The sequence below is a fragment of the Haliotis rubra genome, unplaced genomic scaffold, assembly GCF_003918875.1.
Source record: "Haliotis rubra isolate DU_JTF1 unplaced genomic scaffold, ASM391887v1 Scf2132, whole genome shotgun sequence".
NCBI classification, from domain to species: domain Eukaryota; kingdom Metazoa; phylum Mollusca; class Gastropoda; order Lepetellida; family Haliotidae; genus Haliotis; species Haliotis rubra.
In genome coordinates, this window is record NW_025766151.1 from 14110 (window position 1) to 37867 (window position 23758).

At 38.9% G+C, this 23758-nt stretch overlaps 3 protein-coding genes across 3 annotated transcripts; 1 reads left to right on the top strand and 2 right to left on the bottom strand.

Moving 5' to 3' along the window:
- The first annotated feature begins 112 nt into the window (after positions 1–112).
- On the top strand, positions 113–7402 carry LOC124276809 (cell growth-regulating nucleolar protein-like). The gene is given in 8 exon segments (XM_046712464.1): positions 113–191; positions 614–760; positions 1389–1503; positions 2744–2854; positions 3238–3321; positions 4376–4503; positions 4506–4839; positions 5133–7402. Coding segments are annotated over 7 exon segments (1035 nt in total). The 5' UTR covers positions 113–191; positions 614–635; the 3' UTR covers positions 5271–7402.
- A 2911-nt stretch (positions 7403–10313) lies between these two features.
- Positions 10314–12523, bottom strand: LOC124276811 (alpha-(1,3)-fucosyltransferase C-like). Its single transcript, XM_046712466.1, is given in 3 exon segments — positions 10314–10968; positions 10970–11678; positions 12358–12523. Coding segments are annotated over 2 exon segments (1167 nt in total). The 5' UTR covers positions 11651–11678; positions 12358–12523; the 3' UTR covers positions 10314–10482.
- A 3329-nt stretch (positions 12524–15852) lies between these two features.
- On the bottom strand, positions 15853–21224 carry LOC124276810 (protein toll-like). The gene is made up of 2 exons (XM_046712465.1): positions 21170–21224; positions 15853–18424 (listed from the first exon to the last, which is right to left on the bottom strand). The coding sequence occupies exon 2, from the start codon at positions 18178–18180 to the stop codon at positions 16159–16161; it is 2022 nt and encodes a 673-aa protein (XP_046568421.1). The 5' UTR covers positions 18181–18424; positions 21170–21224; the 3' UTR covers positions 15853–16158.
- Between the last annotated feature and the right edge of the window lie 2534 nt (positions 21225–23758).

Sequence of the window (23758 nt, forward strand, 5' to 3'; positions counted from 1 at the left end):
CTATGTATCACTGATAATGAATCCTGTTATCTTATGTGTTAAAAGTTTCCGAATACTGAAAGAAGTTTCATAAAATCACCAGTCTAGGCGTGGCATTAATTTGCTTTGTTGTAAGGGGCTTTTCGCTGAGGTGAAGCGGCTTTAGGAAACAGTGTTGCTTCCGGTTGTTTCCACACGTGTTGCAGGATACGGTTAGTTTGTTATTATGATAATCCAGATGCACATAATACTGACAACTATAAAGTCCGTGTATTCATGATATTCTTGAAATAATCACATACTGACATTAATTCATGAATCCATACATCGGCAGAAGTAAAATAAGAATACCGAGAGTGTATGATAATAGGCTACTAAAGGCTCGTCTTCATTATGTTCATAGTTCTTTGACACAAGGTATAACTTCCGCCCGTATCCCCCCTAAATTTTAACAATGAGATACAATTAAAATACATGTTAAAACTCATCCTTATCAGATAAATATATATATTCAGGTGATATGATTTGACTAGAATGAAATTTAAGGTGGGATACAGACGGAAGTCTTTCCTTAAACATATTATTAATTCAGAGTATATCAGAAAAATCAACATTGTTTGTGATGTCCTTTCAGACAAATCCTGATTAGCTTGACCATGGTGTTTTTCTCCTGTAACGTATGTAATGAAGCCCTTAAAAAGAACCAGGTTGAAAAACACTGCATGACAAAATGTCGAAACTGTCAGTCTGTATGTTGTATTGACTGTGGCCAAGACTTCTGGTGAGTTATTATTATTTTATTATTATTATAGGATATTTATATAGCGCACATATCCACGCACTAGTGCATGCTCAAGGCTCTGGTATTTTTTCCCTCGATCATTGGATGTCAATCTCAACGGCACATCGCATTATCAATCTCAACTCCCTGGGGATCATACAACTCTTGCAGCCACTAGGTGCACCGAGTTATTGTGGCTTTCTCATCCTAACGAGTTCACTAATTGTCAAGGTAACCATGGCTTCATTTTCGTTTAATACATTACAAGACGCCACTTCACCCTATCATCATAATAATCATGTCAACATGATATGTTTTTTTATTTTATTTGTGTTCATAAACATTGCTAAAAATACATTTCCACTATGCCAACTATACACTTTACAAAAGCATGGATCGATTAAGCCTCATAAAAATGCTTAACTCCCCGAACTGGCTAGTTGAACTTGTTGTTATGTAATTTAGACAACAAAAAGAGCTGTTTACGAAGAATGCCAGTAGCATGTTCACCTGATGTAGGGGCAAGAATTAGCCTAGAAATGTTGTGTTGTAAATAGTAAAGAAGTTGTAAAACCATACCATACGTTGTTGTGTTTTCCTGTTTGTTCAACTCATGTCATGGTTATAGGGGAAATGACTTCGAGAAGCACACAAAGTGTATCAGTGAAGACCAGAAGTACTCTGGGAAGGGATATGTGGCCAAAGTCAACAAAGGCGAGGCCAAGCAGGATCGCTGGATAGAGGTTAGTGAAGACTGCATTGGGAGTGATCTCCCTGTCTTAAGGAAAATTGTTAATGTAACCGTAACATGATCGTGCATGGAGCTGTGAGACTATTGGTTTGTGCATTGTGTAAATGTAAGTTTTCATTTTTAGGCCATGATGTTCTTGATGTGTATTCTTAAGGAACGATCGTAAAATTATTGTCCCCCTGAGAGGGTACGTAAATCCCAAAACTCTGAAAGTCAATTTAAACTTACCTGTATTTTTAAACGTAGTATTCTTGTTATTTTAATTTTGGCTAACATTTCTTATAATCGCCAACGGCTGAAGGGATGGTGTAAATCCAACTAGGGTCCATGCAGGTAGCAAAGGTACTATAAGTCCCCATGGTCCCTAGTAAGGTGATCTACCTTCTGTTGTTGGCAATCTATAGCCTGTTTTTTATATTGTATTGTCCCTATAGTGCTATTAGTTTTAAACTTTCCACGCTAGTTTTAATTCTAATTGTGATATTTTAGTTGTTTTACTGTCTTTCGTCGACAGGTTTTTAGAATTATACATATATTCCACTTCAAAATCAAATATGTTCTCGTCACGATATGGCTGAAATATTGCCGATGTGAAGTTAAATAATAACTCACTCACTCTTAATGAACGATACAGAGTTAATGAACATGTTTAACTTTATACCCTCATCATATCCCACTCGTCACCATGATGAAGACGCTGTGAGGAATCTGGGTATCTCAGTATCCCAGATCAATGATAACCCCAGGGTAGAACTGGTTTTCAGCAACCAATTCTTGTCGTAAGAAAGCGGTGGGGTAGCCTCGAGGTTAAAGTGTTCGCTCATCACACCGAAGACACAGGTTCAATTCCCCGACTGCTTTAATGTGTGAAACCCATTTCTGATGACCCCCACCGTGTTAATGCTGCAATATTGCTAAAAGCGGCATAAAACTAAACTCACTCACTCGTAACAGGAACCTAACAGGTTCAGGTGGTCAGGCTCGCTGACTTCGTTGACAGTAATGACACATGTCATCATATCCCAGTTGCAAAGATTGATAATCATAATCAGTGGATTGTCTGGTCCAGACTCATTGTCATATTGCAGTAGTAAAAGCTATATTGATTCTTAGCTTTATGATATTTTTTAGATTTATTAGTAATCATAGTAACTCACTTATAAATTTAAAGGATGATGTTATTACGAAAGCTGTAACCATGGTAACTGATATTTTTTATGATGATATTACAGCAGGTCCAGTCAGCCATAGATAACCAGAGGGGAGGCAACCCCAGACTACGAGGCACCCTGGAGAGCATCAAGAACTATCCTAACATTCCTCGAAAGAAGAACAAGTTTGAGGTCAGTAGGGCTGTCACTGAAAAGAAATTGTAATATTGAGAAAGAAGTATCCACAACGTGATATTTATACTGATTATTAAGGTTAATTATTATGTATTTTTATAGCTGTAATTTGAAATGTTTGCCTTCTCACAGCTCCATCTTAACCATGGTGATCTTTACATAAGTAAATGTCAATATTTATGTGTCAATGAACTATTGATTTTGTTTTGGTATTCATAAGTTTGTATGGATGTAGTATCGCCATCAATACTGTAATAATATCATCCTATAACATGACATGCTTAGGTTTTGAAGAGGCATATCAGTTTGGATTTAGTTTCGCTATTACAAGTTTAATGATGTGTAATTGTATATTCAATATTTCTTTTTGGGGGTTTCAGAATTTCCTGATGAACAGCCTACGGATCCGTGATCCAGGCTTAATCTCCCAGCTGTGGAATGTGCTTATGGAGCAGGCTGTCAAGGTGAAACATAAGCACCTTTGGTACTACAGTATGTCAAGATAAGACTACTGTCACAATATCACATATATGACAATGGACCCGTGAAGGTCCGGGTTAGAATATTGATCTTCAGTAATTTATGTTTGTCGTAAGAGGCAACTAACAGGATCGGGTGGTCAGGCTCACTGACTTGGTTGACACATGTCATTGGTTCCCAATTCCCAGATCGATGCTCATGCTGTTGATCACTGGATTGTCTGGTCCAGACTTGATTATTTACAGACCGCCGCTGGAATATTGCTGAGTGCGGCGTAAAACTCAACTAACTCACTCACTCACCTTTGACAATGCTTGAGTCATGATATCATACATATCATAATGCTTGTCCTGATATCACACATATAACAATGTTTGGGTCACAATATCTTACATATTACGATGCTTGAGTATTGATATACGTATCACAATGCTTAATTAATGTTATCATTGATATCATAATGCTTGAGGAACAGTATCATACATATCATAATATGCAAGTAACGATTCAATAAACAATACAATGTTTGTGCCATGATATACATATTGTAATGCTTGAGTCATGATATGATTGATATCTCAATGCTTGAGTCACATCATACATATCACAAAGCGTGAGTCATGATATCATGCACATTGTAAAGTTAAGTCATGATACCGAACATATCTTGTTGCTTGGGTCTCGATACCATACATACAATGATGCTCGAGTCTCAATATTGTACATGTCGTGCATGTTAACCATGTAAACTGTTTGCCATCTTTTAGCATCTTCCATGTCCCTCAGCTTGCATGGCTAAGATGTGGTATTCACTCACTCACCCCTGAAGATCCGGGTTAGAATTGATCTTGAGTAACCCATACTTGTAAGAGGCGACTAGGTTGACACTTGTCATCGTATCCCAATTGCGTAGATCGATGTTTATGTTGATCCCTGGATTGTCTGGTCCAGACTTGATTATTTACAGACCGACACCATATAGCTGGAATATTGCTGAGTGTGGTGTAAAACTCACTCACTCACTAACTCTTGTTTCAGAACATGCAGCACGCTGCTCAGGACAAGCAAGATCACAATAAGGCAGCAGCAGAAGCTGAGAAAACACTGACACAACAAACATTCAAAACGGTGTCAGTGAAAATGGACACGCAGAGAAAGAGCAGAAACTGAGTAAGAGAGAAAGGAAGGAAGAAAGGAGGAAAAAGATGAATAAAAAGGAGAAAAAGGACAAGAGTGGAGCAGACGATGAAGATGAGGAACCAACAGAAGAGCAGTCGAAGTCAAAGAAGAAGAAAAAACGGAAACGTGAGGAAGAGCAGGTTGAAGTCAAGGGAAAGAAGAGGAAGAGGATGGAGGAAGATGAGGTGGAGGAAGAACCAGATGAGCCTGAAGAGGAGGAGGAGGAGCCTGTTAAGAAAAAAACTAAGTTTGACTGGGAAAGTGTGATCACTGAAGTGTTGACATCGAAAGGGGAAATTGCAATCAAGAAATTGAAGAAAAAGGTGGGTATCTGTTTTCGTTTGTTGTTTGAAATGTTCAATGCTGCTCTCAGTAATATTCCAACTCGGCAGGATGTAGAATGATTGACATGTATGTGTTTACAGTCTTTCTTTTTGTACCCGAGGTGATATCAAAATATCCGCCCTCTGTGTATGTCTACAATCTCTCTCTCTGTGCCCTCTGATATTCGAAAGTATCTATTCATGTCTCTGTGCCAACTGTGATATGTGATATTCGAGTATCTATTCATGTAGAATGATTAATGTGTATGTGTTTACAATCTTTCTGTCCCCAGGTCATCTCGGAGTATCTATCACAGATGGGACCACCAAAGTCCGAGGAAAAGCTTTGGGCTAAGTTTGAGAAGAAGGTTTCCAAAAACCCAAACTTCAAAGTAACCAAAGAACGGGTTAAACTTGTAGGAGAGACGTGATATAGGATTTGTGTTTTATGATGGTATCAATATGTCTACACTGTTAATGAAAAATAACATCTTCAACAGATGTTTATGACTTGTCTAATAACTCAAAGCGAGAGTGTAGACTGTTTTACTGTGAAATTGAAATAATTTTACAAAGCATTAAGGAATTTATTCTTAACAATGATACCCAAACATAATGTTCAAAATAGTGTAATTTGAAGGTATGGAAATGAATTCCATGCTGTTATTTTAAACAGCTATGTGGTAATATCAGTACAGCCAAAGTAGAGGAAGACCTTATCAACATAATCACTGGTCTACTTCTGAGAATGATATGTGTTAAATATCAAGACTCAAAAGTTTAGAGTGTCCCAAATTGTAGATCCCACTTATCGTAAATACCCTATGTCATGTTTCACACAGCGATCATAATGGTACGGCTATCATAACTCTCACTCTCACAGTTTAACATGGACTTATGACAGTCGTTGTGCAATGATGACTTCACGAAACTAGACCACAGACCTTCTTGGTCTCTTTCATCATTTACAGATCCAGAGGGTGGTTCAATGGATGCTCACTCCCAGAGAGGGATGGTGGGGTAGCGTAATGATTTAAAGAGTCCACTCGTCACGCTGAAAATCCAGGTTCGATTCCACATACGGGTACAATGTGTGAAGCCCATTTCTGTAGTCCTTTACCATGATATTGCCATGATATTGCTAAAAGTGATGTAAAAACATATTTACACGCTTCCAGAGAATTTCCATTGCAGATGAGTGTAGTTGAATTTATTGCTTAGTTTTTGCTCACTATGAATCTAAAGCTATGGTAGAGAGTGGATTCAGAATAGATGTGTGAGTATGATCTTAAGCCACTTGTGCAATATTTCAGCAATATCATGGTTGGGGATACTGGGAATGGGCTTCACACATTGTACATTTGTGGAGAACTGAACCAGGACTTGAGTGTGACAAGCCAACGCTTTAACCATGATAACCATTAGGCTAACCCACCTAAGATGTGTTCATAAAGTCTGAGGGGAAGTATTTCTTTCTGAAATGTACTTACAGTTGATGATAACATCCCTGATAGTCCAGCGTATCATAATTCCATTCCATTATGATTACTACTCTGGAACTCGTGAAGATCTGGGTTAGAATATTGATCTTCAGTAACCCATGCTTGTTGAAAGAGGCAACTAACCGGATCAGGTGCTCAGGCTCACCGACTTGCTTGACACATGTCACGGTAGATTGATGTCTTTGTATACCAGTTGCGTAGATCGATGCTAACGCTATTGATCACTGGATTGTCTGGTCCAGACTCGATTACTTACAGACCGCTGCCATATAGCTGGAATATGGCTGAGTGCGGCGTAAAACTAAACTCACTTATTCACGTTACTACTGTAGACTCATTCCATTTCATTTTAAATCCAATACAATTGGCAACACACTAATAATAGCCAATCATTAGAACTACACAAAATTGCTTACGGGCACTCCTTATAAGGGAAGTAACAATGTCGTGTCTCAAATACAACCTGGAATTTCCGGTAGCAGTAGGCATGTCCCTAGCCTTTATTCTTAAGAAAAGATTTTGTTTATCTGAAAGTTCATTCTGATTTGTAAGAAAGTCCTTGATTTAGAAATATATATTTGATGGACTTGCTTGAATGAGGCTGCTAGTACTACTTGGCTTGTTTTAATGTAGATCTGTGCCAAACTGATTCAAACTCATGAGCAGCAGAAATTTTGTGCTTGATGAGAAATGATTGGGAAAGGTTGTAACATTACTTCCACAGCACACATTCAGTGGCGTAGGGATCCAGCTTAGAGCATGATGGAATGGTTGTATAATAATAGTCTGGTGGGTCAAAGATGGCACAATGAAAAAAGGTGGTTCAATCCACTTAAAGTAAGTAAACAATATTTTTGCATTTCATGAATTTTTTAGTGTATTATCTCAGTCATTTTACTGAGGCCATATGGCGGAGGGCTCAAAGGGAGGTAACTGTGTATCACTGTTCTACTCCCATCATCCTTCACTGATTGTATGATGTATCTTTTCACTTATAGAATGGAAATGTTGTTACATCATTGTTGGAGAAGAATGGAAATAAAGTTATCTACAAACATAAAGATTGTCCCATTGTTTGTAAATGTTCTCATTTAATAAGATATTACTTGAATAGATACCACGATGTATGCACGTCTGGAGAAAATGTGCTGAGCCCAAGTAGCCTTTGTCTGACAGGATTTAGGTGTTTGTTGTTGTATGCCGCACACCGCAATATACCAGCTATATGGCAGCAGTCTGTAAATATTCCAGTCTGGACCAGACAATCCAGTGATCAATAGCATGAGCATCAACCTACATAATTTGATATGATGATATGTGTCAACCAAGTCAGCGTGACTGACCACCTGATCACGTTAAACACCTCTTACAACAAGCATGGATTGTGCTTCACATTACAAACAAATACAAATTGTCAGGTGAGCAACAGAGCTTGTTGGCTCTTTAATTTATTTGGATGTAACGAAAATGCTACGCTACAGTAAAAATTCAAACAAAACCATCTCTGGAATATTGCAAGTGGAAAAGTTGGAATGACTTAAACAAAAAAATATACACCATTGTATACATGCGTCGCTTCACACAAATGCTTTGGTACACTTAAACCAAACAGGGTGATGAAATGAATAGAAAAATAACCGTATTTGAATTATGAAGAATTATTTGCACACAGCCCATACAAAGGTCATATAAAGTAAACATATCAAATTAACATAGAAATTAAATATTTTACTGAAACACTTTGAAAACACACACAGGTCCACACAAAGACCAACTGGAAGCTCGTGTCTTTTTCTGACAACATAAATGAGGATTCAAACTCGGAATAACTTATTGCAATTTTATCTGCCCTCAGGCGTCCCTATCACAAAACACTTATTCTTTGTGTTAGTTCTCTGAAACTTATTTCCCAAATTCATCGCTGCGTTTTTACAGAGTGTCAGTCTATACCAACCATACAATGATTGTCTTGATGGCTTCTCTGGATTTATCAACCCTGACAACTGATGTTGTCACTGGTTACAGTTCCTTGTATTTCTGTCCAATAGCCAAGTTCCACATAAAGCAGCCTGCGATCCAGCAGAACTTACCATTACCATTTTCAGTGGAACCATTACAACACTGTGAACCAAACTCCTCCGATTAAGTGAAATGTATGAAAAGAATTTTTTTTTTAAAAACACATTTTCTGAAACAGAAGAGATAATGAGTGAGTGAGTTAAAATTTAAAGTTGTATCGGCATAATTTTAGCCATGGAGAGAGGAACAAGACAATAACTTTGACAATGATACACACATAGTGATGAAGATGACAATGACTTCAGAACAGTCATTGCCAAACATGTAAACTCAAAAACAATAAACAAATAATAATCAACAAGTAATCAATTGTCTTAAAGTATAGTGGGAAGTTTTGCAAATCTTGATGAGTTGGGAAAATATAACATATTGAAAATTAATATTTTAATCAAAAACAATATCAAACATGGTAATAATGATTACTAATTATTTTAAATGTGTTCGACTCAAGTTACCCAAGTATTCCTAACTGATTCAATTTGAGGCTACATGTCTGAATCAGGTGATGATAGCCTTATGTAAATACAAATTCATCAGTATGCTGACTAGGGATGCCATCGATAAATCGATGCTTTTTCTAAGACGATACAATTATCGATACATTCAAAACTGTATCGATATTTAGTTTTGAAAGTATCGGTTTAAATATGTTTATGTATTGTTTACAATTTGCAATTGTATCATTTTTTTTTATGTTATGAGAGTTATAAATGATTATTTTTCATGCACAAAGATGGGTTTTAGAACTTTTTAATCTCTGAGAATAAAAGATCTTGATCTTTTCGCGGACAATTATAAAATATGAAATATTAATGTTCACAATGAACTAAATTTACACAAGAACGCCCGCAAAAATAGGTATCGTGATACGTATCGAATCTTGACATGGGTATCGTAACATGTATTGATTCATGAAACTTATGTATCATGACATCCCTAATGCTGACAACATCCAGGTTTTATGCGACGCACAAACGTGTGTCTGGTACACACATGTATAGAGTGAGTGAGTATAGTTTTAGGCTGCACTCAGCAATATTCCAGCTTTATGGCGGTGGTCTGTAAATAATTGATCCTGGACCAGACAATCAAGTGATCAACAGCATGAGCATTGATTTGGGTAAGTGGGAACCGATGACATGTGTCAACCAAGCCAGCGAGCCTGACCATCCGATCCCGTTAGTCGCCTCGTACGACAAGCATGGATTGCTGAAGATCAATTCTAACCCGTACTTTCATGGGTGCATATGTATAGACTTCACACAGAAATAACATTCACAGAGGGACACACAATATTATTCATTGTACCTACAACACATAGGCTTTGCTTAGTGTTGCTTCATGTAACCTGCACAAAACAGATCTTGATTCAATTAATCTACAATACAACAAATGTCACTTGATGTGCCCCAAAAACTGTCAGATCTAAGACTCTTCAGAATTTACTAAGCTACCCTGGGATGTCTAATAATAATGATGATGATGATACTATAGGAAATAAATATGCGAACATAATGTGATAATATACCCAGTATTCATCATTAAAACGATCAGTGGGTGTTTGGCAGTGTAGTGATATCTGACATATCCACAATTCACAACTATGCATTTAAATTAATCACAATAGGTAATGTTCTTTAGCCAGAACTGTCACTCTAACATTTAATGTCTTCACACAGGTTTTTGGAAGGTCAAGCCATTGTACATTTACATGTAAGTAAGGAAATTCAGAACAACAGTCCGACAAATTCAAACCAAACAAGAAATTCATGTCTGTTCACAATAAAGTCACCTTCAGGCCTTTCCAAGACCCAACAGTGACATTCAAGTGCTTCTGTCCTCAATCAACTCATAATAGAAAAGAATATTTTGCTGAACAGTTAATATGTTGTTTGTTTGTCTGTTGTTTAATGCAGATAATATTCTGGCTTTACGGCAGCGGTTGTAAATAATCGAGCACAGGTTGCTGACAACCAATTCTAACCCAGATCTTCATAGGTCCAAAACACTTAATAAAATCATGAACATGCCATTGTTACAGAGGAAGCCACTCCACACAGCATCATGATACACAACCTTCTCCATATGGACAAGTGTCCTGCTCGACCCATCCCTTGAGATCCGAGTACACCTGTGTGGGCTGCTCGACATCATGCAGACGTTCACAGAGGCCACACCAGTTCATGCGCGTCCACCCATTGGGGACTAACTTGTAATCCTTCTTCCAGGAAAAATAGGAATTATAGAGAGATTCATTCCTCGCAACTTTCATAAGATACTCAGCCAGACTTCTGACATTTGGAAAGTCATCCACATTTATGTAGGACCCAGGGGGCACCATTGTTTTATAGTCAGCTCCGCCTCGCACAACCGGGATCTGATCCCGAATTATTGGCCGCCAGAACTTTTCTGTTAAGTAATCCCGACAATACCCATTTTCAAATGACAAATAGAACTTGTAGTCATCAAATACTTCTCTGCAGCTTTTTTTACAATTCAGATTACCACATTTACCATATATGTCAATATCTATATACTGTTTGAGTTGTCGAACAACATTCATTCTTTTTGCTGCGATCATTACAGTTGCTGCTTACCCACAATGCCATTTTTGTTTTCTTCCTGTGATAATTTTCTTTCTTGAAATGCAAAATTTTGTCTTGAGGACTTAAAGGCACCCATCGCCCATATGGAGAAAAGATTGTTGCATCTTTACGATACCAACTGGTCCAGTTGAATACCCCATTGAACTTGCTCAGTGGAAGATAAATATAATTAGGTGGTTCAGTGTTATGCAGAATCCAGATCTGATCCGTAGTTCGTGACAAGGGTAGCGGACTGTCTGGATGGTCAGATAGATCTCGGACGTTGAACAGCACAGAATGGCTGGACGTGAGGAGGTGTCTGTTTGTGGTCACCTCACAGTTGGTCACTGGACAGTCCTGGAAGACATTGTGGTCAGCGTCCCACACGAGACCTGTGAAGAAGGGTGTCCACAGAACAACCAGCTTCCGGCCATCACCGGTATGGCCAACAGGGGTCCCTGCATCTGGGAAGATGGTCACGAACCGAGGATCTTTGGAATTGTAGCTCCACTGTGACTGTGGAACACCTGACTGGTTGCATCGGAACCAGTTGTACAGTATAGTTGTCGACACTATCCCTACAACAATGAACAACAGCAAACAGAACTTCCTCTGTCTTACTCGAAATGGCCATCTTGGAAACATTTGGTCAGCATAGCAGACTTTTCAACACCTGAAACAACAATTTTGATATATAGTTGATATGACCTTCCCTACAACACTCCAATATAAACCATAGAATTTTGTCATTGATATGGCTATCTAAAATGTCTTAAACATTGTTCATCTCCTTGAAAGTAATTGAAAGATATTCTTTTCTTTACAAGACCCCATGAACCTAATATTTCAATGAGTGGAAATTAATAAAGGGAACCTTTACCATTCAGTTTTAGTTGCCTTGAAGTCTATCACAAAGAATTAGAAATCTCTGTGGCTAATTTCAATATTTGGACATTTTTGCATTGACGATTGGTTCTAAAACTACTTGTATATACATGTTACTTTTTTCTGGAAAAATCTGTATTTTGTAAATACTGACAGACAACGTGTTTCTATCTTGTGTTTTAATACGTTTTACCAGAGACCATATAAATATGCATGGTCTCTGGTTTTACTTTTAGAGAACACCAGATTCTATCAAATATATTTGCCCCATCATCTCCTGCTCTGTTATCATTCTTCCCGTCCCCATGACAACGCGATAATCCAATAATCGCTAAGCAACAGAAAATATAAGCAACTAAAATTAAAACTAGTCCCAAATCTGCAAGATCTGGATCCCCTAGTCCTAGCGTACAGTGGCTTTCATTCGAAGACCAACATCAACGTATAAAAACAGATACAGGGAATACCTCTTCACTTTGGAAATATCCTCTCCTTTCCAATCAACATATTCACTCGAGAACGATTACATTCATATGTAAATCGTTGTGTCTAAAGCCGCCAAATACGTGTGTCGCAAAATATCGGGCACCTTGTCGTCAAACAATAACTGAACTCCTCACAGCGCTCTACTGGCTCAATGGATCAAAAGCGCATCCGCCGGTACAGTTTATTCAAACATGTCCTCAAATAAGAAGCTCGGTCGGTTTGAGCCTTTGTTGTGGAGTTTTAAAGAGGGGATGTAACTCTGCCCGAGTACGTTTATTGTCAAATAGATCAATATACCCAACAAAGAAGGATCGAGACAGGTGGGGATTCTCGATGAAGCGTGATGCTCTTAGCTGTCGGTATTTATTTTCCACTTTTTCCAAAGTCTCATGCGAAAGAAGTGTTTTAGGCAGACTAAGCTTCCTAGCACATTGTTTTCTATGCATCAGTGTAATAATGTTTTAAACGTAAAATACAGTAACGTTATTTGACAGGGCTTGTAACGCTAAAAACTGCCATCAAGGTATGTACTGTCACTGACGGGGTCTTAGTACTATATCCTTTTATATAGTACTAAGACCCCGTCAGTGACAGTACATACCTTGATGTCAGCAGTTACAGGCCCCTGTGGACCGGTGTTAAAATAGCATACATGTGTTGTCGCGTAGGGACCTAATAGGAACTAAATTGTTGTCAGTCTTGTTTCGCACTTAGATATATGACGGCGGTCTGTAAATAATCAAGTCTATAAAATCCGCTGATTGATATTGTGAGAAACCAAGTCACTGACGGAGGTTGACTATCCTGTCTTCTCATACGACCAGAATAGTTGGCTGGTGACTTATCTAACCCGGAATTTCTGCAGTAGTCTGTATCAGTTCGAATTCAGTTCTGTCGGACCCTTTCTGAGCAGCAGAAATCCTAAATTTAGCAAGTCTAGATCTTAATCTCCCAGCTCTCTGAGGATCCTTTTCAAGTTAAATGACGTTATTTGTTTCTACCAAAATTATATATACTACCCATCAAATGTTTAGACTCACTGGTGTAAATGTAGTCACTTATTTTAGTCAACAGTTCTAAACTTGATTTTGCAAAATATTCCATTCAGTTGAAAGGTACTGTTTACACATTAACTAATGTATTGTGAAACAAATTCGTAACGTTGAAAAGATTATTGTCATGTGTTAATAAATGAAATAAATAAGTAGAAATTGGCGAATTCTTAACAAAACTTTACACCAAAACGCAGCTGTTCACATTAACGATATTTGCAGATGCCTTTTAGCAATTTGATGCATGATCCTCGTGCAATTCATCTGCAAAAAATGAAGTTGGTTCCACCAAGTTAGTGGAGAAATTCATCTTCGATGTAACCATATATATACATAACATATAGTGAGTGCTTTAGGTGAGTCTAAACGTTTGATGGGTATATATAGTATATTTCAGGAGACTAAGCGTTAGTCTATACCCGTGGATATATTAAGGGTTACACCACCATATTACCCAATCTTTGGGGGACATAAACTGACGTACTGAAAAAAGAACACACCTGGTGCTTTGGCATTATTTTTTAAAAAAAACACAAAAAACAACAAATATTTTGAAAAGTGTTCTGATTGTAACTTGCATGTATTTTGTGTCAAAGTACCACAGATTACCCAGCTACGACGTTCTCAGTACGTCATGTTCCTCGCCCGAGGTTGGCAATTCAATAAATGTTGACTGGTTAATGGCGTGCCCCGAAATGGTCGATAGACCCAGATGCCGACAGCCCAAAGTCCTGTCATCACCGTGTTTAAGCTCATGGGGTGACCCAACGCTGTTGATGCTGATGACGTCGCTGTGAGCATCCGTGCACAGATTGAAAATGCGAGATGGAGACTCGGTCTTCCAGTTCTGGGACTGTCAGATGTCTGGCCAATCTGGGTGACACGCGTGTCATTAGTTCGATGATGGCCTTCCCCGTACAGCCGAACGTTCTGGCTCGTTCTCCGGTGCTGATAATCTTGGCATTTTGATTTGTGCCATTGACAGATATATCACTAACAGTCCCGACTGTGGTTTACACTGCTGGTTCATGTCATGCACGTACGAGTCAACAAAATCACGATTTTCATGATGGGGCAGGGGCGGTGGGGTAGCCTAGTGGGTAAAGCGTTCGCTCGTCAAGCCGAAGACCCGGGTTCGATTCCCCACATGGGTACAACGTGTGAATCTCATATATTGATGATAAACATTCAAATCCCACTCTAGCGATTTTACTTGCAGTGTTAACAATTTTGTCTATTTTAGATTTGAGGTGAACTGAGAGAGACCCGTACCAACAATGGAATGAAAATGTTAAAAAATTCTGAATAAATGCTACATAAAATGATGACATCACAGATGGGTTAACATTAAAAGATCTCAGTTTACGCATGAGATGAAGACGTTGTTGACACTTTTTGTATAGGGCTTCAGTGTTAGAGTTCAATGTTCAGCTTAGAGTCAATGAAGGTTCCAAGATACTTATACTCCGACACTGTCTCAACACATTCACCGTTGATTATCACTGGGAGCATTTCTGTGGGTTACTCCGAAAGTCAATTATCAGTTCCTTTATTTTTGTGACATTAAAGAGTAAGTGGTTTTCTGCACACCAAGTCGTAAATGATTAATGTCCTCTTTATACAGTTCTTCAGAATCAGTGTCGTTCAGTTTGCCGACAATTGCTGCATCATCTGCGAACTTTACAGTTGAACAGGTTGAATTGGAGCTTGCACAATCATTAGTGTAGAGGGTGAAAAGAACAGGAGATATTACACAGCCTTGTGGTGCACCAGTGTTGGTGGTCCATTTATTCGATACAGCCCCGTTAACTTCACGTACTGCTGTCTGTCCACAAGAAAATTTTCGATCCACTTGATGAGGTATGAGTTACCGCCCATGTCTAACAGTTTCTGTATCATGATATGTGGCTGGATAGTGTTGAACGCAGATGAAAAGTCAACGAAGAGGATCCTGATGTATGATTTAGGTGTCTCTAGATGTTTATAGACATTATTAAGGAGTGACAGTGTGGCATCAACAACTCCTCTCCTTGACCAGTAGGCGAACTGAAGAGGGTCCAGTATGTCGGCAACCTCCTGACGGAGATATATACTGGAATATTGCTAAAAGCGGCGTAAAACTCAACTCACTCACTGAAAAGGGCATTTATGGTGTTTTGGCAGCATGTGCACAATGTTTTGAATATGTTAGTCACAATCAGTAAACTTTACTTTTGGGAAATGATTCCAAAAGGTGTATTTCAAGTGCACATCCATGTTGAATTGAGTCTTTATCGCCAACCTGTATCTGTTTCAAATCCTGTTTCACGTGTGGATTGCAACACTTCAACTCACTCAACTAATCTATGGACCTAGTGACTACTCTCTCAATGACAACATTGCAAATAAATATTAATTCCTTGCGTAACTGGGTATATTGTTTCACTATGACAAGCAGTTATTATATGTAATTGTACAGTGCGATAGTACCGTCACACGTCGCCATGCCTGCTTCTCACTCATGAATTTCTTAGGAAAGCTAAAAATATCAAATGTTGTTCCCTCAAGCCACATGTTCAAGTTTCGGCCACCTTAAACAGTCTCTAAACTCGTCACAACCACCAACCCATCTTACATTATCAAAAGGCTCAGCTGACACGAGCACCGCAAGGCTAAACACGATTTCAGACGGTCACACATGAGAGTAATTACAAGACACACAAATACAGGACAGGTGAGCACAGTTCCTCTTTAAAACATTTTATTACCGGTATGGACCAGAAATTTAAGTTTCTGCCAAAACAAATTGTCCCCCGTTCTCAAATACTCCTTCCTGTTTAACGCATTCTTTGCAGCCTCAGATCTTACATTATCAACGTCGATGTTGTCGTAAACAACCATGATAATGTTGGACTCGTGGTCTTTGTGTTTATGCTGTGCCTGGTCATATTCAAACGATGTCCAGTTCAGGGGGTTGAAGTAAGTATCGGACACTATGGATATAAACCTCTTGCTTTTGTCAATATTATCCAGAATTTCTTCTGCCTGCGAGACCCCCACATCAAAATCCCGTAAGGGACAGCAAATTCGAAATCCTTCATCATTATTTTCCAAATTTTCCAAAAGGACATTTTTCACCCAGAGTACAATGTCCATATTGTCGTTATCAAACGACAAGTAACCATGGTAATCAAATTCTGCCTCTTGATCGTCGTATCTATGAACGGGTTGGACTTTTCTTCCTCTTATTAAATACATTACGAATGGGAGCTTTTTTCTACCCCAAACTCGACATGCTACAGCAGCGAGTATTACCATGGTAACAGTAATGCTAACGCCTACTGTTACGGGAACCACTAAATCACTGACACAGTCAATGTTGTCCTGCATGGCGGATAACGTCACAGGCAACCCATCCTTGTAGCATACCGAGCGCTGATTGGCTGGATCATCACTCCTGACGTCTATCCAATCAGAAACCCACGTCAAATCACAAGAACAGTGGAGTTTGTTTCCCTCCAAATGAACATTACTGAATCGCACAACTTGTATTTCTTTCGGCAGCGTCGTCAACTGGTTGGAAGCAAGATTAAGCATAGCAATATTCCCCATGTGTTGTGCTGCACCCCCTTCTATAACGTGCAGTCTGTTATTGGACAAATCAAGGTATGTTACAGATGACAGGTATGATCTAAATTCAAGTTTTGAAATACGATTCCAACTGAAGTTTAAAAATAATGGCCCCGAGGGCATCTGGTCTGGAAATGAGACGAGAGATGAACAGACGACACGTGTATATTTGTACGCTGGGACTTTCTGACATTGGCAAGACGTGGGACAACCTCCAAGAACAGGACAGACCAACTCAGTCACGGGCACATCGAGGGCATTCTGACCACGAAGTCTCTGAGGCGTGACACAGTTGAAGGACAGCTGTTCACGCACTGTCTTTGGTAACATGAATGTATCTGATTGAAGGAGATGTCTGAATTCATACATCAGACAGTCACACCGCCAGGGATTGTTCTGAAGAAGAAACCCCATTGCTGCACATTTCATAGTGAGTACTGTGTCTGGATCGTCATCAAAGTGGTAGACATCTTTCAGAGAATCTATGATCCACACTGAGAAGTTATTGAAGGTGAGATCAACGAGTTTATTCACACCTAGTTTTGATGTCTTAAGTATGTCCACAATAGTGAGATTTGGGGTGTTTCTGAAGCTGCTTATGTGGTTATGACTGAAGTTAAACGTCGAGATTCGATTATTCTTTGTAAAAGGCCAAGGTTCAAAGTACGTCAGTCTGTTATACGACAAATCCACTCCTTCGACACAGCTAACATTGCCGTCAAAAGCATATGGGGATATCCGATGAATACAATTATGGGATAAATACAGAAACTTTGCGACAATCCCCTTGATCTCTAGGCCACTGATCTCGGTGAGGTTGTTGTGGGAGAGACGAAGATGGTGTATTGTGATATTCAATCTTTCAAAAAATCTATTTTTAATTTCTGCGATTCCATTGTACGACAAATCAAAGATATTAACTTGTGTGTTATTCAAGGATAGGAAGTGTTCTGGTTTGTCAAGAGAACCATTGAGGACGCTGATCAGCGACGAGTTGCAGTAAACATCTTTTGTGTGGCAGGTACAGTTGGTCGGGCAGCTCGAGCTGATATTACTGAAGGTGGAGAAATTACAGCCAAACATAATAGGAAATGTCAACGAGGAAATACATACGACAATGTGGATGATTCTAGAATATCCCATAGTTGTTCGGGATTGGGACGGATTTACTCTTCCTTCTGAACGTGTAATGCCATTAGAGGTTTAAATTCCTGTACCTAAGTTGACGTCAAGGTCAAGGTCAGGTTAAAGGTGACTGCTTAAGGCCATTCCGATGACACCGCCACCATCCTGTATGACTGTCTCCATGAACGAAGAATTTGAATAGCTTCCATGGGTGGTCCGCTTCTTTTCACACTGCTAAATATCAGGCAAGTTCCTTCTCCTGCTGCAAAATACCAAAACTGTATTAAACAACGCTGTCGACTATGTCGCACTATGTGGAAATAATCGTTAAATTGCACTAATGCAAGTGACCATGGACCATTCCCACAAATGAAAATATAAGCCTATGATAAAATATGGAGTTACGATAGGTCGTAATGCTACACACGCTTTGTGGTTGGGGAAGGTTTGTAAAATGCCTTGTTCTTGTTTGTAAGTACTGTGTCCAAAGTACTCTTATTGGGGCTTAGGGTGGCCGAGTTTTCAAAGTTGTGGCCCTTGGCCAGAAGTTTGTAATTGTTCTTTCGAATCTCACATTGGCCCCGGCTGTTTTGTCTAGATATGTCAACACCCAAACCGTACGTGCTGGGTGTTGTAAGATATGGCTGGGACGGGTCCAAATTTTCTACCCGGTATCCCACCCCCTATTACCCTACTCTACCCGGATACCCGTTACGTTGATTCCTGACATCAAATTTGCAAGAATTAGCTCGGAGGCTAAAATTTCGAGTTTTTCAATATCTTAACCATCTATTATATTCATAAGAAGTCAAATTCAATACCAGCCTTATAATCACGAAAGAAACATATTACATTGTTTAATCTATTAGTCACATGATCATAACGGGTCCGGGTATTGAGACGGGCACCCGGGTCCAATTCATTACACACCCGTCCCGGGTATCAAGAGTTTGGGAATTCCTCAAAGTACCCTGTGAACAGCTGAAATATTGTCCAAACCCACTACAAACCCACCTCTCTCTCTCAACATGTAAATTTTCTTTCTTTAGAATTACAAGTTTTGGCATTATGACACGGTCCTAGAACTTTGTAAAAATATTGTGTTAGTCTTGAAAGTGTAACTATTTGCAAACATTGTAACTCTTGGTGATTGTTTTACTTGTATGCAGTGTAAGAAATATATAGTTTCCAAATTTTGCTGGCCAGTCGGGCTAGCTATGCCTGAAAGTTACTAGCCCACAAAATAATTCACTAGCCCGAAATTTGAATGTAGAAATGTTACAGAAAGGTAAAATACCATCATTTATCAGACCATAATCTTGCATGATTTAAAAGTGTATTATAACTTAGCAACTCGGAGAGAGTGATGTATTTACAAAATGAACCCATGAAAATTCATTAGCCAGTCGGGCCAGTGACTGTGGAGATTTACTGGCCCGACTGGATTTTTACTAGCCACGGGCTAGTAAGCCAGTGGCTATTTCGCACACTGCTTGTATGTAACTGTCTTTCCCCATCTACGTCAATAAACTTTGGTCGTGCTCGAACAATCGCCGTGTTAAAACATTCAGGTATTATACCTATGAAATGAGTTCGTTTAGTCATATGTCTGTGTTCTCTCTATTGTGATTGTCAAAAACAAGCAAGCAGTGAAAAGTACAAAGCGTAATTCCTTTACGTGGGGTTTCTTGGATTATATCTTGTTTTATAAGTCTGCAATATTTCAGCTGAACGACGTACGAAGGCCTGTCAACAATCTGTTCTGGACCAGGCACACGATGTCGATCTACGCAACTGGGATATGATTACTTATATCAACCAAGTAGGCCCAGCCAATCACTCGATCCCGTAGTTGCCTCTTACCGCGAGCAGTTGCATGTGTGTGTGTGTGTGTGTGTGTGTGTGTGCGTGCGTGCGTGCGTGTAAGTGCGTGCGCGCGCGCGTGTAATGTGTATGTGCATGTGTATATATTCCATTTTACAAATCAAAGTCTCTTTCTTTAAAAGTGTAAGTGACATTACCTGTGTCACTGCAAACTAGGTCTATAGATTTACTGTTTGAGTATTTGTCCTGTCCATGTAACCAAGTGTCCTAGTGATCGGATAATCTACTGATAACGTCGCCACTACAGTACTGCAATGATCAATACCCCAAACACAGCCTTGCTGGGTCACGTCAATATCTGATAGCAGTCAAAGATTTGAAATATTTATTCAATTACAGTTAATTGCAATATACCATACATGTAGTTTACAACAATGGGGAAAACAGATATAGTTGCAAAAGCATTGGCGTTTTAGGTTCGCTTCCCGATTATGGTCGGATTGCTACTTGAAATGTAATACATATTCATAAAAAAATGATACCAACAGGAACAAGAAGCCCAAACCAGCATGCATTTGTGTTTCCAAACTGGTTTAAGGTTTTATATGATTTGATATAAAGTGTTGTACTTCAAAAATGAAATTGAAATGAAAAATCCTTGAAATGTCCTTATAAAGGATAAAGGAGTTGTTTGCCATAAACGATGTTATATGTTCAGGATATAATATAGGTTTAATATATCTCATTTTTGTATTTTAGTTTCAAACAGATCCATGATTCAGCATGGTAAAATATTGACTACAAGGTGCGTTGCTCTTACCAGACTGACCCTTTGTTTTTTGAAACAACGTAATTTCAACATAGACAACTCCCGTTTAACTGTGAAGGAGTCCCATGCAGTAAGATGGAAGATCTCGAAACGGTATAAGATCTAGATGCTATATTTAGTGCTATAGCATTTCAGTATGATCTTGGTGATAGTTAAAAAGAAATGGCTCAGGCCCTGTGAGATAGACTACTCTTACTTTAAATAATCGTTTATACCAGTGGTTAAGACTCTATCTTGTTGTTAAGTGGGAGAGAAGGTTAAATTTTCAGAATGAGGGCTTTATATGAGTGAATTCTTTTTCAGTTCCATACTACAAAACGATTTCTAGCCTCACGCAAACCAAAGATTACTCACGTCCCATCTAAATACGTCTCTTCTCGTCGACGGCAGCACGTATAATGTCGAGTACATGCAGTAACACTGAACACGGCGTGCAAACATTACTCGCATGGGACGGAGAGGTGCGCTACCCGGAAGTAAGTTAACCGGCAACAAAACACTTATCAAATCTGCCTAGTAAGTAGGTCATGTGACAGTGTGCAACGTATGGATAAAAAATGAGATATGAATATTTGGATAAGAGTGAGTGAGTGAGTTTAGTTTTACACCGCACTCAGCATTATTCCAGCTATATGACGGCGGTCTGTGAATAGTCGAGTCTGGACCAGACAATCCAGTGATCAACAGCATACGTGAAAGGATCGATTTCAAGATACTGTGCCTGGCCTATCAATCTTTTCACAACACAGGACCTTCATATCTTCAGGATATTTTATCCCATATGCTCCAGTAAGAACTCTACGCTCTTCTCAACTTGTCCTGCTAACTGTTCCAAGTTGAAATCATTTGGTGATAGATCTTTGCCGTTTGCTGCTGCATGTCTGTGGAATTCCCTTCCTATTGACTTGAAGTCATCGCCAACCCTCACGTCTTTCAAAGCACGCCCAAAGACCCACTTTTTCAATGAAATTTCTGCCAGCATCTCCATCCCTGTATATATACTTCCCATCAAAAGTTTAGACTCACTGGTGTAAATATAGCCACTTACTTCAGGCAACTGTTCTGAACTACATTTTGCAAAATATTTCATACTGTTTAAAGGTACTGTTTACACGTGACCTGATGTATTGTAAATCAAATTCGTAACGTTGAAAATATTATTGTCATGAGTTAATAGATGAAAAAAATAAGTAAAAATTGGCGAATTCTTAACAAAACTTTACACCAAAACGCAGCTGTTCACATGCACGATATTTGCAGATGCTTTTTAGCAATTTGATGCATGATCCTCGTGCAATTCATCTGCATAAGGTTTGCAGTTGGTTCCACAGGCCCTCGTGTCTTTACGAAGATTAAAGATTAAAAAGGTGTTTTTTTAGATGACCCCCGACTCGACATGCTACACAGTACATGTACAATACATTATGACATAATGTATTGTACTGTGAAGCATTTCGAGTCGGGGATCATCTCAAATGTTTTATGTTTCTTAACATCTTTAATCCTCGCAAAGACACGAAGGCCTGTGGTTGGTACCCCAAAGTTAGTGGAGAAATCAATCTTCGATGGTAACCATATATATATATATATATATATATATATATATATATATATATATACACATAACATATAGTGAGTGTTTTAAGTGAGTCTAAACTATTGATGGGAAGTATAGTTTTAGTATGCTCAGGAAGCGCTTTGAGCATGGCCATGTGTTGTGGAATTAGCGCTATATAAATACCCTACTACTACTACTACTACTACTACGACTACTACTACTACTACTACTACAACAAAATATTTCGATATTTGTACAGTATAATCCTATTATCAGATGACATTTATAAACCCTTTCTTCTCTACCGCCATGGGTGTTTTATAGTTTTAGAAATACAAGTGTCGAAGCCTATGGCATGTTGAAGTATGACATGTTGAAGGGAGCTGTCATGATAAATTATCAGTTCTTGACTTGGTGGCCAGGGCTCCCCTAATTTACTCGTTCCGTCACGTGACGAAGAGTATTCTCTTGTCAGTCCTGTCACGTGACTTCAAACACATATTTTGTAAGTCTCCTCCTTGGAAAAGTGTTTTTAAACCGTGAATATACTAACAAAACCATGGTTGTTTTCTACTTTCACGCAAAACAACTGTTATTTTTTTAAATAAGGTAACTGTATAAACAAATCTTTTTTTCTGATTTGCTCCAAGTTTTTCCCCCTTATTCAGCTTCGGAGACTGACATCATATCTCTTCCAATATGAAATAGGAGCGAAACATATATATCAAGTTATAGTAAATATAACTAAAATGTCCTGAATAAAATTACTTAATATTCAATAAATATAAGGCATGTTATATTTGGGATTACATTTCGTCAGTCAAATACACATTCAAGAACGTTTCTTTTGGGTTGAGTGCCATGCGGGATTCGAACCCACACTCTCAAAGCGAAGCACCTCATCGACACAAAGTCAGGCGGTTGATTAAAGAGTTTTCATACAATACGTGAAGTCCAACCTGTGAGTACTCTCTGCTGGTGTACTGATGACAACCGGGGCGGTGGGGTAGCCTAGTTGTTAAGGCGTTCGCTCGTCACGCCGAAAACCCGGGTTCGATTCCCCACATGGGCACAATGTGTTAAGTCCATTTCTGGTGTCCTCCGCCGTGATATAGCTGGAATATTGCTAAAAGCGGCGTAAAACTAAACTCACTCACCGATGACAACCATAACCGGGATCACGGTTGTCAATGCGTTGGATATTTAAAAATATTTTACACACACACACACACACACGCACGCACGCGCACACAGACACACGCACGCGCACACACAGAGATAATATTGCTCGAAAAACAGAAATCCACAAATTTGCTTTAATTCACATTGTGAAACGCAATTCAACCGAGACAAAGTTAAAACATGTAACACATCTCAATAGATGA